Below are 15,319 nucleotides of genomic sequence, written 5' to 3' on the forward strand. Positions count from 1 at the left end.
GGTATGCATGGCCCCCTCATCCTTATCCTGGTATTCATGGCCCCCATCAGAAGAGCATTTAAAAAAAAACATAAACCAGCCTACTTACCTTCCCTGCTGTCCCTCGAAACGTTCTGTTTTGATGCCAGCAGCTGACTTCAGGTTGCAAGCAGCGCATGGTAGTGACGTCATGCGCTGCTTACAATCAGAGGACAGCTGCTGGAATACTCATGCTGTGGGCGTGTCGAGCAATGAACATTCATTCATCTTTAATGAATGAATACAGTAACATCAGCCGCTGGCTTCTTGCAGCCACCGGATGACCACGTGTGTCCGCTACTAAAGGGAATTAATATTCACTGCTCTCCACTCCCATGTGCGTGTAGAGCAGTGAATATTCACTTTGTTTAATAACGGAAAACGTGATCGCCCTGTGGCTGCAGGGAGCTGGCTACTGCGACTACTGTGCCCGCTATTAAAGATCAATGAATATTCACTGCTCCCAACGCCTATGGGAGTGGAGAGCAGTGATTATTCCTTCCCTCAAGTAGCAGACCCTTCAGAGCCCAGCAGCTGCAGGAAGCAGGTGGCTACAGCTAGCAGTGTGTCTGCTATTAAGGAGAAATTAATATTCACCGCTGTCCACTCAAATGGACGTGGAGAGCAGGTAATATTCATTTTTCTTTAGCAGTGGGCATAGGTGTTAGCTGCAGCCGCTGGCTCCTGCCTCTTGTGACCTGCTGCTCTGCCACTCCCCTACCCCCATCCAAGGCCACAGCAGGTACATCCGGACTGTGAGACACGCACCCCATTCTCCTACAGATTTTTGGAGGAGAAAAGTGTGTCTTATAGTTTGAAAAATACAGTAGATCTTTTATAAGCAGCTCACACAATAGGTAACCTATCTGTGGACGGTTTACAACCTTTCCAAGCCTGGCTTCATCCAGCAAAAGACATTGGGCAATCGTGATTGAAACATGAGCGACGCTTTATTTCTTTCCTAAGCCGAGGAGCAGCAAATGAGGTGAAAGAAAAAACTCACATTGGAGCAGATTTACTATGTGCCAAAACTTTGCTGCAAGTGGTGTGCATCACATTTATTAAGGGTTAGACACTTATTTCTCACCTCCTTTGACATGGGGTTGATATTTTTGTGTAAATGGGCCATGACTTAAAAGAGCCAAATTGCACCAAAAACTGGTCTAAACTAAGCCAGGAAAGAGATGGTGTAAAGTTACACTGCACAGTCTAAAGCAGAGATGTCAAACACACAGAGGACCAAAATGAAAAACTTAGACAAAGTTGCAGGCCAACCAGTATACAGTACAATTTGCCCCACATAGTCCTCCATACAGAATAATGGCACCAACATAGTCCTCCATACAGAATAATGGCACCATATAGTCCTCCATACAGAATGATGGCACCACATATTGCTCCATACAGAATAATGGCACACATAGTCCTCCATACAGAATAACGGGCCCCACACAGTCCTCCATACAGAATAACGGGCCCCATGTAGTCCTCCATACAGACTAACGGGCCCCACATAGTCCTCCATGCAGAATAATGGCACCACATAGTCCTCCATACAGAATAACGGGCCCCACATAGTCCTCCATACAGAATAACGGGCCCCACATATTCCTCCATGCAGAATAATGGCACCACATAGTCCTCCATAAAGAATAATGGCACCACATAGTCCTCCATACAGAATAATGGCACCACATATTGCTCCATACAGAATAATGTCACCACATATTGCTACATACAGAATAATGGCACCACATAGTCCTCCATACAGAATATCGGGCACCACATAGTACTCCATACAGAATAATGGGCCCCACATAGCCCTCCACACAGAATAACGGGCCCCACATAGTCCTCCATACAGAATAACGGGCCCCACATAGTCCTCCATACAGAATAACGGGCCCCACATAGTCCTCTATACAGAATAACGGGCCCCACATAGTCCTCTATACAGAATAACGGGCTCCACATAGTCCTCTATAAAGAATAACGGGCCCCACACAGTCCTCTATACAGAATAATTCCACTACATAGTGCGTTATACAGAACAATGGTCAAACATAGGGGTGGTGGTTCTGGTGTCACGGGACAAATGAAACCACCCTGCGAGTCAGATTTGGCCCACTGGCCAGAGTCTGATATGTATGGTCTAAAGATACGGCAAATGTATCCTCCAGGACGAGCCACCAGGATAAATTTGGCACATTATAATCTAATCCAGTCTGTCAGTCAAGCTGATGTCAGTAGCGAAGTCCTGATCACTGATAAAACCGGAAGAGAAATGATTAAAGTAATGGTCAGGCAGTCAGCAGAAGTAGAATACCGCAATTAAGGCCAAAGACGTCATGTGGCGCCCACAGCAATAGGGCTGCCTGGGGATGAAGCATATAGTGACTATAATGGACATGGTTTGCATTCTTCATACTGATTTCACAGAAGAATAACTGGACTCTTAAAGTAAATTTGCCCCCTGTTTGTGAAACAAGTCTGAGAAAAAGTTTAGTGCAATTTTTCACAACACGATAGAACACCTTATATACATAATCACTATATTAAAGTGCTTTAGTCTACCCTGTGGAAGCCACTTAGGCAGTGGCGATACACGTGGGGCCTTTTGCTTCCCTCCCACAGCTGCACTCGGCACTTTAACTAAATTTGGCCACACACCTAGAAACCATTTTCAAGCTCTCCTGTGCTGGTTTGGCCACACTGAATTTTGTTTGGCTGGCCCATACATATCTCATGCAGTCACTTTATGACTACTAGGTCTTTTTTGTCTCTATGTATAGCATTTTTTGCATGGTGCTGTGAATAGCCACTTAGGTGTCAGGTGCAGGCCTTTTTTGCCATCAACACGGATGCCATGGTATGGTAACCATATTCATTATTAACTCACTTTTTGACTATCAGGTCTTTTGTGTCTCTACATATGTATAGCATTCTCTGCATGGTGCTGTCAATTGCTACGTATGTGTCAGGTGCAGGCCTTTTTTGCCATTAACATTGATGCCATTGTATGGTAACTATATTACTAACTCTTGCAGGTTGCCCTGTGTTCACATTATCATTCTTATATAGGCTTTTCTGTGTGGAGGGGTTTTTGATGTGGGAGAGTCAGTACATCATTATTTCATGACATGACTTGTTTGCTTTTCTTGCAATTTTAATTGTTTTTAACTTGGATACTGTGCTTGTTCTATATCTGTGTCAGCATTTAGTAATAAAGTTTGTTCATTTTGTCTTATCTGATTGTGTGTTCCCAATTTATAGACCTGTTTCTTTCCCCTACTTTCTTACCTAGTATAATAGTTGTTACCTAGTATAATAGTGTAGTTACTTAGTATAATACTTGTGTTACCTAGTATAATAGTTGTTACTTGGCATCTGAGTTGTGTTACTAGCATCTGAGTTGTGTTACTAGCATCTGAGTTGTGTTACTAGCATCTGAGTTGTGTTACTTAGCTTCAGAGTTGTGTTACTTAGCTTCAGCCTTGTTACTTAGCATCTGAGTTGTGTTACTTAGCTTCAGAGTTGTGTTACTTAGTTGTGTTTCTCTCTGTGACTTTTGCTTGTCCTAGCAGTGATTCTCTACATATGAACAGATTGCGTCCCAAGCATACAGGAGACATTAGGCCTGCAGTCACAAATAGGCTAATGTCTTCCTGAGCAAAGGAGATTATTGCATCACAGTTGAGTTGTAAATGACTTGGCATGAATCCAAAAGCTTCTGATTACTGTGTAACATGCTCAGGACATAACTGGCTTTCCTCATGAAAAGGCAAGATGCAAGAATAGTAATCCGTCTTAATATAATCTCTGTGCTTCTTTACTCTTTGTTAGATTGACAATTATCATGTCTGTGTTACTGTTTCCTGCTCGTTTCTCTCCTAGGTGGACCAGGAAGAGTTGTAAATGGCGCTTTTATGGTACTAAAGGGACATCGGTCAATTGTTAATCAAGTGCGATTTAACCCTGACAGCTACATGATCTGTTCTTCAGGCGTAGAGAAGATCATAAAGGTGAGGTGCTAAATAAAGCTGCTTGTATTATTGTGTGAATCCATATAAGAAACTCCACCGAGCATAGCTACATATACGCGTCTCCTTACATTAATTTATGTCCACAGTAACATTTAACCCAAAATGATGTTCTGTGGTAAACACCCAATTGGTTGAAGGGGAAAATTTGCAACATTACTACTGGAGGGCATAACTTCATAAAGGAGGGGCACAGAAGAAAAAGAAAATGTTCCATGATCAGTAGAGCAGGCAATCCCCTAACAGCCGTGAGACATGCAGCAGCGGGGACTCAAATATATTTTTCAAGCGCACCTGAGCTTGCTCTGATAACACCTTATCCCAGCACGTTTGTTCATCACTAATGTTTATATCTCCTTTGCCTTAACCAGCCTCAGTTGTTCAAAGAGGACACCTGTATAAAAAATAATAAAATAAAGGTCTAGTAATTGTGACCTCTTATCTACCCATGGAGAAAATAAGTTTGGATTGAGAAGAGAGGATTATTCTTTGGTTTTATTGTGGTTTGTTATCAACTTAAAAACTTTAACAAAAAAAATCTCATATAAGAAAAAAAATAAAGGTCTTGTAATAAATGAACATGGTTGGTTAGTCTAAAACAGAGGTGGCCATATTGATTTGTAGCCAGTGTCTATATTGTAAGCCTACAAATATCCCCTTTACAGGCAGCCAGTTGAATAAATCCCATCCATGGATACTGCCGCTAGTTTTCCTTCTCACTTGATGATTGTTGGTTGTGTTTTATGAACATTATTTTTTATGAATGATAATTCTTTTCTGTCTTTTGTCTTCTAGTTATGGAGCCCGTACAAGCAACCAAACTGTTCTGGGGATCTTTATGGAGAGAGAGAGGATGATTCCCGCAGTTTGTACACACATGAAGAATATATTGGACTTGTGCTCAATAGTGGAAGTGGATTGTCCCATGATTATGCCAACCAGTCGATCCAGGAAGACCCACGAATGATGGCGTTTTTTGACTCGCTAGTCAGGCGTGAGATAGAGGGTTGGAGCTCAGACTCTGATAGTGACAGCACAATTCTGCAGCTCCACCCTGGCGTCAGCGAACGCTCGGCATATAGTGACTCTGAGTCATCCGCTTCCCTACCTCCTTCTCCCGCACAGATCCCCGGAGAGTCTGATGAGACGGCCACAGCTGGGGAATCACAGAGATCAAATGACTCTCCCTCTAGAAGATCTAGGACTACATCCCAAAAATTACGACTATTAGCACTTACAAAATACCAGGACAAATATCTAGCAGCCATTGCCAACAACTCGGACTCTGAGGACAATGCAGGGGAAACAGAAGCAGAGGATAGCACACTCCCTCGCCCTTGCTCCCCAAGCCCTGAGGAGGACCGATCCAGCAGCAGCAACACCAGCAGCAGTAGTAGTAGCAGCAGCAGCAGCGATGAGGATGACACACTAAATGACCGTAGGAGTTCAATGCGACAGCGCAATGCATTAAGGCAGAAGCAGAAAATGCAAAAGGAGGAAAAGGCAAAATTGAACTCTGAAAGTACCTCAGCAATAATTGGCGAGGATGCGTATGATTACCCCCAGATTACAGTGGATGAACTGTCTACATCTGCTGAGTCTTCACCAGACAGAAGAAGTCCTACCCGAGTGGACCGGAAATCTTCACTCTGTCCTAATATAGACTCTGTTGAGAGAAAAATCTACAAAGCTTACAAATGGCTTCAATATTCTTACATATCTTACTCTAAAGGTAAAGATGGTGAATCTTCCACTATGGATGGAGACAATGATGACACAAGGCCAGGAACCAGCAGAAGTAGTAATACATTGCCACCGTCTGTAGAAAACGACCATACTTCTGATAGTAAAGACTCCTTTTTAGATAGCCTTATCCACCAACAGAAGCATCACAAGGAAAAGAAGCTTTGTGTGGAAGATATAGAAAATTCTTCTCAAGAAGCAGGGTCTACGGAATATCCATCCGAGTCAAAAAAACTGAATGGAACTTCCATTCATAAAGAGTTTACGTCCAGCTCTGAGGACTCTTGTGATGTGCACGATGGCTGCACGGTGCAAACGGGCACCGAACCTCGTCCGGTCACAGTAAGCCAGCAATCCCCTTGTAGCAGCACAGACAGCAGCATAAAGGGCCAGGAGGGAGAAATAAAATCTGAGGATGCAGATGTGACCTGTAATCACCAGACCAATGGTCATTTGCATCTTCATTCATCCATAGACTCTAACAATGGCGGGCAAAGTTATGTGGAGCAGGTAGCCCCTTGTTGCCGTATGCACCCCAATATAGACAGTACTATCTCCCTGCCAGAGATGGCATCACTGCATAGATGTGTGTGCTTAACAGACGTGGGCTCTTCTAGGGGTACCAAAGAAAATGCAACATGTCACACAGACAAGGGAGGTTTACAGCCTCCAAGCGGACTGAAAAGACACTGGCCAGAGGAACATGAAAATTCTTCCTCTGAAAAGAAAATGAAACTTTAGTTTTCTCTTTTCGTCTCCTCATGTTGTTGCGGAGATTTCCTAAAGTGTGTACAATTCATAAAAAAAAAAAAAAAAAAAATCTGGAGCTATGTCTGTCAGTTTGTGAGCCATAGCCCGGTTGAGTTTGCACTAAAGGCAGCAGTGTTTTCTTTCAGCTATTTTTATAATTTTTTCTCTCCCTTTTTATGTTAAGGGTAGGTATGAAATATCTGCCAACAGTAGGTACCTGCACTGCTGGATGTAAAAAAAAAATAATAATCTTTTAGTGGAGTGGAAGTGACCCAATGCTGCGGCTAAATCCCAAGGTAACAGGTTTCTTTTCTGTTTATTGCCAAAGCAAACACTTGATCTGTTTTGGATCGATCTATATCTGTGACTGGAAAATCTTAGGACTGACCCAAGAAATTAAAGAAAATCCTTCTTTTCAGTCACTTCTTGTTGGGGTGGTTTTGTTTAGCAATAGGGTGATGCTACATCCATTTAGTTTGGCGCTGCTGGATGTTTACCCACTAACAATGAACAATGAGGAACGAAACTAATGTCACACTAGTGATATGAAAATTTATATTGGCCATCATCTTACGACAGCAAGGTTTTATGCCAACACAACGCTACCATCAGTCGGTGTTTTTAGTCCTTTCATCTTCATCATCATCATCATCATCATCATCCCAGGTGTGCGCCAGCAAAAATTACACAACAATGACCGCGAACAGCTGAAACTTCAAATTAATTGTTAGCGGCCGCTCTACCTCACAAGTAGGCAGCAGCTTTACCAGCAAAACTGCATCCATTAACAACCAATGTTATAGACCAGTGTTTCCATAGACCCATGGAAGGGAATTGAGCAGTGATCACACACGATCTAGTGCTCTGTTCACATTGGACTTTGTGACCCCCGTTTTCCAGATCTGTCAGCGGTCATGGGATAACCCTTAGATCTATTCACTCCATTACAGTAGATCATGAAGAGAGATACATGGTGAAAAGTTTTCTTTAATGCTGAACTCTCTAACGCAAAAGCCCTATTTTTAGTCTGCGTTTTATAATTGGTCCTCGTTGTCTTTTGTATGTTTGCGGCTTTGGTTTTTAGAGCTGGGAATGAACTTCCTTTATTTGTGTCTGTGAATCAAATGTTCCAAAACGGTGTATTCTTCTTAATCGTGGCATGAGAGATTTCATGAGCTTTTTTCAGTTGCTATTGTTGGATGTTTTTCTCCCCTGTCTTATCTGTTTTCCATCCATTTTTTTACATTGTCATGTAGCAATGTATCCGTCAGGCTAGTTTCACACTAGCGTTTATTCGACGCAGCGCACGGGGCCGCTAAGCCCCGCCCCCTGCCCACCCCTTTCGGTCATCGCCGCCTACTATCGCACATGGACGCTTGCGATCTGCGCACCCTATCTTTAGCATAGGGTGTGCAGATCGTGCGCTGGCCGTGCACTAGTAGGATTTTGGCAACATGCTGCGTTCGGCACGCACGGGCGCACCTTCAAAAGTGCGCAGCTCACGCCGTGCGCTGCGTCGAATAAACGCTAGTGTGAAACTAGCCTTAAAATGGATGGAAAATGATGCCTTATAAGGGAATCTCAGTTGGATCAACCCTCCTAAGGTGTCGGTATGGGTATGTGGATCACTGAAAGCTGAATAAATTAATACCTTCATATCTGCAATCCGATTAATATTATTCCCCAGAAATCCACGTTTTTCTTATATGTAAATTAACTGTTAAGATCTATGGGCCAGACATAGATCTCCCAGAGAATCTGCCTCCAGAGCGTACTTTAAGGGTGTGTGCACATGCTGCGAATTCTGCTGCAGATTTTTCCGAGCGGATTTTGTAAAATCCGCAGGTCAAATCTGCAGATTAGCCTGCGGTTTTCCCCTGCGGTTTGACACCTCTACAATGGAGCAGGTGTAAAACCGCTGCGGATTTCTCACAAAGAAGTGACATGCTGCGGTTTTGAAACAGCAGCAAATCCGAACCGTGTGCACTGCGGTTTTTATTTTCTATAGAATATAAAGGTACTGTACACCGCAGCAAAAACTGCTGCGGATCCGCAGGGCCAAAACCGCTGCGGATCCGCAGCAGAATCCGCAGCGTGTGCACACACATCCTAAAAGAAAAGAGACGTTACCAAACTGCTGATAATGTCCTGTTTCATCTAAAATAATCTCTTCAGGCAGATTCTCAGGGAGATCTGTGTCTGGCCCATAGATCTTAATCGCTCATTTACATATTAAGGAAAAATGTGGATTTCTCAGGAATAAGACATCAGATCGCAGAAAGGTATCATTTTATTCAGCTTCCTATGACCTCGTGTGCCCTTATACAGCTCTGGCAAAAATTAAGAGACCACCATATCAAAACCCTGTCATGGGCAGCCCTTTCTGCAGACCTGAACCTCACTGAAAACATCTGGAATGTAATTAAGAGGATGATGGATAATCACAAGCCATCAAACAAAGAAGAACTGCTTATATATTTGTGCCAGAAGCAGTGTAAAAGACTGGTGGCAAGCATGCCATGACGCATTAAAGATGTTTTTAAAAATCATGGTTATTCCACAAAATATTGATTTCTGAACTCTTCCTGAGTTAAAACATTAGTATTGTTGTTTCTAAATGATTATAAACTTGTTTTCTAAATGCATTATTTGAGGTCTGAAAGCACTGGGGTTTTTTGTTTGTTTGTTTTTTATATTTTGACCATTTCGCCTTTTCAGAAAAAAAAAACTACATTTATTGCTTGGAAATTTGGAGACATGTCAAAAGTTTGTAGACTAAAAGAACAATTTACATTGTACTCAAAACTATACCTATAAAGAGAAAAATCAGACAAACTGAACATTTGAAAGTGGTCTCTATTTTTTACAGAGCTGTAGAATGCTTAGGAGGTTAGATTCTTCTGACACATTCCCTTTTAAAGGGAACTTGTCACGATTTATGCTGTCCAGCCTGCAGGCAGCATGAATCAAATCTTAGCTGCACGAGTGCAGCCAGGTATATTTTTCTATGTACGGTAACCATTTCAGAAAGATTATACTATCTTAATGGCTTAATGTACAGGTGTTCTTTCCCAAAACAAGTTGGTCTAAAAAAAAAATTTTGTGAAAATTTCAAGATTTCAACTTTTCATTTTTAGTACAGATTATGATATAGAAAAAATAAATCTAAACACAAAAAAACATATTTTAACAATTAATCATTTTCTGATTACGAATTTGCTTTACTATATACTGATAGGTTCTTCCTTATCTTCTCTCTTGGGTTGGGAAATCCCAAGATTAATGGTATAGATACAGAATGACTACCTTTAGGCCAGAAAAAAAAACAAAACTTTAACCTCTCAGGTAATGTAATGCAACCTTTTTTGTTTTTTTTTGGTTTGTTTTCTCAAAAGCTAGAGATTTAACACCTCTCAACTCTGAAGATCTGAAAGGTGCATGGGATCTGCTAATTGCAAACCTTAATTGTAAATGCAATGAACCTTAATAATGCTGGAATTTGGAACATGGTACCAAAATGTGGATGAGATTAGATGACATTTTTCACTATTCTGTGCTAAGGCCTTTAGCAAACTTTTTTTTCCTTTTTTTTTTATGTACAGATTCTGGGGTAGCCCATGACCATTGCTTCTTTAGTAGGAAAGTATAACTATAGGCGTTTATAGGGCAGCAAAACTTTGTGCAAGAACTCTGTTAAGTGAATTTTACTGAAAAGTCCATTAACTCCACCCTCAAAAATAGCTGTACTGGGACATGCTATATGTATGCACAAGAATAAGCATTTGTTGATGGAGTCCTAGAAAGGTTATGCAGGTGTCAGGTTCTCTGTAAGGAGAATCTGTCCTAACTATAAACCCTCATTGCTCAGCAGTCTTACCTGGCTGTGGACACAATTGCTGCTGGCGTTCCCCTGCACAGCAGAAATGCTGTAATAGAAATACTACTGCAAGTGTTGCAACTCCTCTCTCCTTCATAGGACTACTATATGAGCTTTCTGCTGGCTGATTTTCTGTCTGTGAATCACTTTGGGGTTACACAATGCAGCTGCTTTGAAAGTTATATTTCCTGTGACAAAATGACTTTCAGTACTTTTCCTGTGATTGTTGAGCTGTTCAATTTTTTTTTCCACAAAAGAAGTAAAAAAAAAAAAAAAAAAATATATAGAATCCTGCTTCTCCCCACTTTGTTCCGGTTTTCCAAGACTATTTACTTGTATCCCCAACTCAACTAAGGCCATGATTAAATAAGGTAACTTTTTCCCTTTTGTCCTGTCTTTGCCGGAGCTTTTTTCAGTTTTGCACTTTCATTTTTCACTCCCCTTCTTCCCAAAGCCATAACTTATTTTTTACTTTCTGTCAATATGGCCATGTGAGGGCTTATTTTTTGCGGGATGAGTTATACAGGGTGGGCCATTTATATGGATACACCTAAATAAAATGGGAATGGTTGGTGATATCAACTTCCTGTTTGTGGCATATTAGTAAATGGTAGGGGGGAAACTTTTCAAGATGGGTGGTGAACATGGCGGCCATTTTGATGTCGGCCATTTTGGATCCATCTTTATTTTTTCCAATGGGAAGAGGGTCATGTGAACTTATTGTTACTATCAGTGTGTCAAGAGCGGGAGATTAGGGTTGCATTGACAATCCAAGACAATGGGCAGCACTTTGAACACATTTTATAAGTGGTCATAAACTTGTAAATAACTCACAAAAGAATAGTTACGTTAAAACCAAGCACACCATTGTTTTTCTTGTGAAATTCTTGTGAAATTCTCAATAAGTTTGATGTGTCACATGACCCTCTTCCCATTGAAAAAAATAAAGTTGGATCCAAAATGGCCGACTCTAAAATGGCCGCCATGGTCACCACCCATTTTGAAAAATTTCCCCCCTCCTATATACTAATGTGCCATAAACAGGAAGTTGATATCACCAACCATCCCATTTTATTTAGATGTATCCATATAGATTTTATTAGTACTATTGTAGTTTATTTATGTCTTAATCATATTTAATTTCATTTTTTTACAGGACTAACTTTGCAATTTTTGTGCAGGATAAATAATATAATATTGTTATAGTTTACATAGTAAATTAAAAAAAAGCAGCTATACCACTTTTTTTTTTTTTTTTTTCAAATTTTAACAAATGGTAAAAAGGGGATAGTTTAATCATTTTGTATTTCTTAATCCAAAATATTTTTAATTATTTTTTTTCCTCCTCCCACTAGGCGACTTGAATGTATTATAGTGTATTGATCTCTGTTGAGATGGCACATATGGCCCCAGGCTGCCATGACAATCTACCATCACACCCAGACTATGTGTCAGTCTGGGGGTGTTGAAATCTAGATATTGAGGTCTCCATTGATATTGGTAATCAAGCAATTAAACCTCAGAGATCAATTATAACATTTTGGAGCGGATGTCTGTTTCATAATACAGCCAGTACAGCTCAGAACTCAGAGTACCTTTCACTGAATTTTTCATGTTATAACTGGACACACAATGTAATAGTTGCTCCAGAACAGAATAGAACACTTTTTTTTCTTTAATTTCACCTCTCCATTGCTGAGCTATTAGCAGTCAAAGTATTTGGCACCTACTGAGACTGTTATCACTGAGTGCGTGTACTTCTTACCCTTGTTTGATGGTAATCATAATTGGGCAGCAACACTCAATAAAAAGAACATGCCCCCATTATAGCTTAGATCAGGATACTCCTGTGTGGGATGTGATGAGACTGCTCTGTTCTCACTGTAGAGCCAGTACAAGTTGCTGTGATTACTGACACCATTGAGCTCTCATCTCCTAGCAGTCCCCTGAAGGGTGAGGGGCTATAAAGCACAGGTGATGGTGCTATGAGAGGAGGAGAGCAGAGAGAGGGGTTTATAATGTGACACAGATAAATTCAGCTGTACTGACCCCCCCCACGCACGAAATGAGTGCTCAAAGGTGTCTACAGTCACACTTATGTCGTTTGTAATCACAGCAACTTATACCAGCTCTGCAGTGAGAGCAGAGCAGGCTGTCATTGCATCACAAAGGATAAGCCTATTCTTAGTCAAGGTGGGGCATGTTCTTATTTATATTATTGCTGCCTGCTTATAATTGATGGATTGGTCAACATCATATACAGGGGACAAATTACACTCCCCCAGGGAAAACTCTCTTGTAACACCCACTTGCACTTAAATGTAACCAGCTATTTATTTTTTTATCTTAAATCAATAGTAGAAATGATAATGTGTCAAGTACTTTGTTAATATCTTTAATGAAAAGATGAAATTTAAAAAATGTGTCATGTGTGGAAGAAAAGTGTCACGGATTTACCATGACAGAGGGGCCAGAAGACTGCCGTGTCTGATTCCACATACTCCTGCACTAATTAGAAGCACTTCACAATCATATTAAACTGTGCAGGATTCTGTTAGCAGTGCAGGGGTTAAAACTGTTCAGCGTAGAGTCTTTGGAGTTTACCTACTTTGATGATGTCAACTGTTCAGTGTTGGCCACTCCCCTCTGATATATTTACTTGCCTCTGGCAATCAGGGATTTCCAGTGTTAGGCCGGGGTCACACTTGCGAGAAACTCACACGAGTCTCGCGTCTCAATACCCATCACAGCCGCCTGCACTCAGGACTGGAGCGTTCAGCTGCATAGAAATACATGCAGCTGCACACTCCGGTCCTAAGTGCCGGCGGCAGTGCCGGGTATTGAGATGTGAGACTCGTGAGAGTTTCTCACAAGTGTGACCCCGGCCTTAGTTTCATACTGCCTGGTTCTGGAGTTGGAGGTGTTGGTTGTTTGAGGTGGCGTATAGAGCAGGGTTCCCCATCTCCAGTCCTCAAGGCCCATCAACACTTCATGTTTTCAGGATTTCCCTTGTATTGTACAGGTGATGCAATTATCACCTGGGCAATACTAAGGAAATCCTGAAAACATGACCTGTTGGTGGGCCTTGAGGACTGGAGTTGGGGTACCCTGGTATAGAGTGTTGTTCTGGAGACTGTTGCTTGGTGATTTGGCTGGGTGCATAGCCTCATCCTCTATTTGGTTGTTCCTTCCTTTTAATTCCACTCTGTTGTTTGAGAGTACATATTTGTACGATTGGTATTTTCATTTATCCCTGTACGTCTTCCCTTGTTAGTCTGATTTGTGTGTTCTTATATACAACTACTCCCCACTTGCCTGGGTGGGGGAGGGGACAGATAAGAGCTGATTTAGGAGCTCAGAGCTCAGTAAAGGCCCCATCACACTGATTTTGTGACGCCACAGCGATCTCACCAGCGAGACCGCTGTGTGTTACGGGGATCTGCGACCGGCCCCCCCCCCCCCCCGGGTATCGCTGATCGTGCAGCATTGGCCTCGGCCATTTTTCCATTGGTGCTCTCCCACTGGCCAGCGCGCATCACTGCATGTGACAGCAGGAGCCAACGATGCTGCAAACGATCAGCGAGGCTCCCAGCGCTCTAAGCAGGAGCTGGTCTCTAAGGTAAATATCGGGTTACTAAGCGGCGCGCGTCATTTAGTTACCCAATGTGTACCTTAGAAACCTGCGTGCTGGCAGCTCCCGGCACGAGCATGCAGGTTTCTAAGGTACACATCGGGTAACTAAGTGACGCGCGCCGCTTAGCAACCCGATATTTGCCTTAGACACCAGCGTCCTCGCTGGTGCTGATCGCTGGTGAAGCTGCCTGTTTGGCAGCTCACCAGCGATCATGTAGCGATGCACCAGCGATCCTGACAAGGTCGTATCATTGTCGGGATCGCTGGTGCATCTTTATGTGTGACGGGGCCTTTAGGTGCATGGCCCCAGCATCTTAACCATTAGAAGTAATCCGGGAACAGGGATAGCTAGGGCACGGGCACCCCTAGCATTATAAACGGAAGAAGCCCCTGGACCCAGGACACCAAACTACAGTCATGTGACAAAAAGATTGTGGATCAGAAGTATAAAATTACACTGTAGCCATTCTGAAGTATATTGGCAGCTGCTCCAGGTCCGTTCTCATCACATGTTAGATGTGATAGTTTATATAATCTGGGTAAGTGACAGCTTAATGTCTCCCATTATCAGCAGCACCGCCTAGTTTTAGCTTTGCAGCCTCTTGTCGGTTACTATTTTTATTTCTCAAAAACCCCCCTGGAGAGAAAAGTTAATGACACTTGTGTGGAATTTCTTCCTGAAATCCTTCAAGTACTTTACTGTACCGATGGAGTCCTACATATTTCCTTTTACTCCTCACATCTGCTGATCAGATGTTCTACTCGTCCTGAGGTAAGGAGACAACGGCAGACAAGAGCTGCTCCCAAAGTTGTGTAAACTATCTGTTGTAGTTGAGGAACTATGATAAATCTGTGCATGATGGATTTTATTGATGATTACAAATACATCAATAAAACAGCTGCTCATTGACCAAGTCGGATGGTGGAAAAAGATGCGGTTGCAATAGATGATAATTTAAAGGGGTTGCTTGGCCTTAGACTACAAATCTGCAGTCACTCTGTGACTGCAGACTTGTGAGTTCTCACACTGTGCTCTGTAAGGATTCTCTGGTGCCGGTAACAGGCGGCCATGTGACCGCAATGTGATTTGCATACTTCCGGACACACTTCAACTAGACTTGTCCGACCTCGCTCAATACACTTGCATTGAAAGAGGACGCACATGTCTAGTCGTCGTTACATGACCGCATGTTCAGGGGCATGTAAAAGTATCGACACACCCCTGGCCAAAATTACTGTTACTGTGAACAGTTAAGCA

The 15,319-nt window shown here is 42.2% G+C and overlaps 1 protein-coding gene across 1 annotated transcript in view; it reads left to right on the forward strand.

Moving 5' to 3' along the window:
- The window catches only part of DCAF5 (DDB1 and CUL4 associated factor 5), a 79,822-nt gene extending 70,074 nt beyond the window's left edge, over nt 1-9,748 (forward strand). The window contains exons 8-9 of the mRNA XM_073552167.1: nt 3,913-4,040; nt 4,854-9,748. Of these exons, the coding sequence (XP_073408268.1) occupies nt 3,913-4,040; nt 4,854-6,542 (1,817 nt within the window). The 3' untranslated portion in view covers nt 6,543-9,748. The remainder of the gene's footprint in view (nt 1-3,912; nt 4,041-4,853) is intronic.
- The last annotated feature ends 5,571 nt before the right edge of the window (nt 9,749-15,319 follow it).

The sequence above is a fragment of the Dendrobates tinctorius genome, unplaced genomic scaffold, assembly GCF_039654945.1.
Source record: "Dendrobates tinctorius isolate UK_male_01 unplaced genomic scaffold, ASM3965494v1 ptg000186l, whole genome shotgun sequence".
In the NCBI taxonomy this organism is placed as follows: domain Eukaryota; kingdom Metazoa; phylum Chordata; class Amphibia; order Anura; family Dendrobatidae; genus Dendrobates; species Dendrobates tinctorius.